This window comes from Phytophthora parasitica, assembly GCF_000247585.1.
Source record: "Phytophthora parasitica INRA-310 unplaced genomic scaffold supercont2.75, whole genome shotgun sequence".
Taxonomy (NCBI): domain Eukaryota; phylum Oomycota; class Peronosporomycetes; order Peronosporales; family Peronosporaceae; genus Phytophthora; species Phytophthora nicotianae.
In genome coordinates, this window is record NW_008649061.1 from 255,943 (window position 1) to 259,196 (window position 3,254).

A 3,254-nucleotide genomic window follows, 5' to 3' on the forward strand; every position below is an offset into this window, starting at 1 on the left:
GATAAGCTTTACGGTTTTCCTTTTTTCGAACGTCAGAAACATGTACTAACATCTCAGGCTCTCAAATGTACTTGAAAAGAATCATATTTCCAACGCGCCCAGCTGACATTCCCAGCTTAAGTAGTGCATCCAGCACTGGTTTTAAAACGGGAGAAATTCCTCGTGCTGGAAGTTGAATAGTTGCGCCAGAGTGATGGCCACGTTGAAAAAGCTGATACCGAAAAGATGTTTCATTGACTCGATGGGTTGATAGCTTCAAGCGGTGACCACAACCAATATGTGATCGACATTGATACACTTTACCAAGCACAAAAGGGGAGAAATACCTCGTTCGATACGTGTAGACAAAGCGATTAAAGCCGTGAAGAGCACCTTCCGCCTCACCCAATGTGTTGTAAAACCCGATACTTTTAAATATTGCTTTTGGAGGTACCGGTTCCCTTCGATTTTGAGCGGCCATCCCAATTCCATCGTCCTTGCTATCACTACCAAAGTCGAGAGAGTCTTCGGAATCGCCACTACTCACGTCTAGAGGTGCGTTTATGGTATGCTCAACCACAATTTCCGTTTCCAAAACTTCACTTTCAACGTCCTGCTGTTTGGGTTCCACTTGTAGGCTAGAGTTGCCACCTTCGTCGTCTCCATCAGTGTACTCAAGAACGACCGTAGCATCGATCTCAATTCCGGATAAATCCGCCTCGGTCTCCATGCTGCGGCAATGAAATTTATACGAACAAAGGTTTCAGGCGCCAAACGGTGTAACCTACTGGTAGCAAATAAAATAGTTGGAATATAGTCATTATCGGCTTGCTGTGCCCCAACTACGTTGTGCATACCTTCGGAAGCTACACACCTGTGTACTTATTTGCTTCGGAGGTGAGAACCCAGCACCTCGACGCACTTGTCGATCCCGTGTGCACCGTTAAACGTGTGAGACGACAAGAAGAGTTCCTGCTGATCCACGCACCAGAGTCTCAGCACTTCGACGCTGAAAATAAAGTGGCAAGCGTTCAGCACTGACATTCTGTTGAACTAAGGGTAGGGAAACGAACAACAGGTTTTAAGTCTTATCAACAGAAATTCAGCAGTGGTTGATAGACAACAGGCGTTCAGCATTTAAGCAACAGATATTATTATTATTCCAAGGAAATATAGTTTTAAAGCAAACACTATTATATCCAATATCTACCGTTTTGATAAGTTCATCAATTTGGTTCGTCGGCTGCCGATATTGAATCGATTGAATTGCGTAGAAGATTGCCAAATCCAATATGTTACAGTCGGGCGACCGATGCGGTTGGCATACCATCTTGACCTTCCAACCTTGTTCCAGCCCGGCAGCTACAACTTCCCCGTAAATCAGCATTGTCATTTTGTACGCGTATAGTTGACGTTTCCATCCTACATACAAAAGCAGTGTACCTGGCCATTTCTCGCGAATTGCGGATGAAACTTTCTCCTTCAGCATCTACCCATAAACGTTTCTTGGCATGCTCAGATTGTTGTGATTGACGCTCCTGCAGGCTGGTTTTTAGAGTTCCTGTTTGCCTTGGTACACTCCGTAATTTCCGTCGAAATATGTTTTTCCTAGAAGAATCGTAGCGCCGACATTACCTTACCAATGTACCGTTTATTAAGACCCGATCGGTAATGTACTGATTCATCAACTACCAAGTTAAACCGATATAAAGATTTATATATGTTAAACCACTTCTAACCTAAATGGACAATTTCATAAATAGCAACAAAACGATACAAAAAGTCCACCTATCAAAGTATTAGTGTAAAATATTAAAATAAATCAATCAATCAATAAACACCGATAGGACGCTGCACTTGAGCTAAAGCCCACGTCAACCTCTGAAGCTTGTGATCGCTCGTTAGTGCCGGCTTGACTCTTGAAATAAATTGTCAGAGAAGCTCGGTCTTGAGGTAGCGGTGTAGATTTGATTGTGGGATTCCGGTGGCCGTTTCCAAACAGCGCAGCGTCTGGTGCTGACAGAGCGGCACCACAGCAACACACTCGCCCGCCATCTTGGCGATATGGCGGATCGTTTGAGGAGGCAGGGCTGCACAAGCGCGGCAGGGTCGTCCTGAAGGCCCTATATACCCTCGATGGAGGCCCGACTACGCATGGATTATTATGAAAATCCATGCATCATCTTCTGCAGCTACCAGAGCTACCATGGCAAAAAGATTAGGACCACTTTAGTGGCTTTAGAATAGCGTAGTCTATTAATTGATTCATTTTCTACCTTCTTCAACACACGACCGATAATCCTGTAGATGTAAAAAATGCAGATCTTCGTGTGACAGTAATACAAGGTTGCCCATGCTTTGGAGAGGAGGTCAGAGAGCGGTAGGTACTCGGATGTAGATCTGAGAGGTTTAGGGATCTTTGAGGTTCGCTGTAGCAAAGAGAGCATACACGCCTCTACAAACGCATGCGTAGGCGCATATAAATGCAAACATCAGCGTAAAGGTATGCAGTCCTGAGCGTGATCTTGCGATAGGTGTCATTGTGCTCGGTGTTGTACTCCCCTTGAAAACAATAAAAGTGACTTGAACATTGCAGCCCCTCCCCTGGCTGCAGGGTAAGATTCACAACGTATATTAATCAGCTGTTTTGTGTGTTAAAAAATAATGGACTATATTCAGCACCTACACTACAGCTGCGCGTGGTTTATCGGCAAGTGGGGTAGCATCCCAGATAAGGTTGAACGAGATCCCATTGTTGTCGTCGAATTCGGCAAATTGTTAACTTTGCTTCAGTCGAGACTTCGGCTTGCGTCGTTGGTTCGGCGCAACTCTATGTTTCTATCCGGGAGTGACTCAGTAGACCAACATTCATTTGCCAACAGCTACGCCACCATACAGTTTGCGATGAATCACACCCAGAGGTGGGGAGAAGGCGTAGTGGGGACGGAAGCATAGCTGCCGATGCCAACGACCAAGTTGATGGTGAAATTGCTGTACAGGTAGCTGACCATGAGATAATCTCCCATTGTATCTCAGAAATTAAGCCCCAGTGCTGAATTAGGTTAAGAAGCCCAATCGTTCTTGGTTAGTCATGAGCTCTACAGACCTGAGCTTGCCGCCCTCTACCTGGCGAACAGTCTTAGGAGATCGTGGAAGAGATGTATATAATGACGGCGTTTGTGATAGGAATCAGATCACAAATAATAGCACCTTTTGATTGGCTAACAATGTTTTTTTCTTATGACTACCTGGTATTTACTAAATTGTATTTTTTT

General features: G+C 44.7%; 1 protein-coding gene across 1 annotated transcript; it reads right to left on the reverse strand.

Annotated features, from left to right (window-relative positions):
• Positions 1-141: 141 nt before the first annotated feature.
• PPTG_17922 (hypothetical protein) lies at positions 142-709 on the reverse strand (the record flags this gene model as incomplete). Its single annotated transcript, XM_008915814.1, has 2 exons — positions 142-253; positions 327-709. The coding sequence occupies 2 exons, from the start codon at positions 707-709 to the stop codon at positions 142-144; spliced, it is 495 nt and encodes a 164-aa protein (XP_008914062.1).
• Positions 710-3,254: the final 2,545 nt, after the last annotated feature.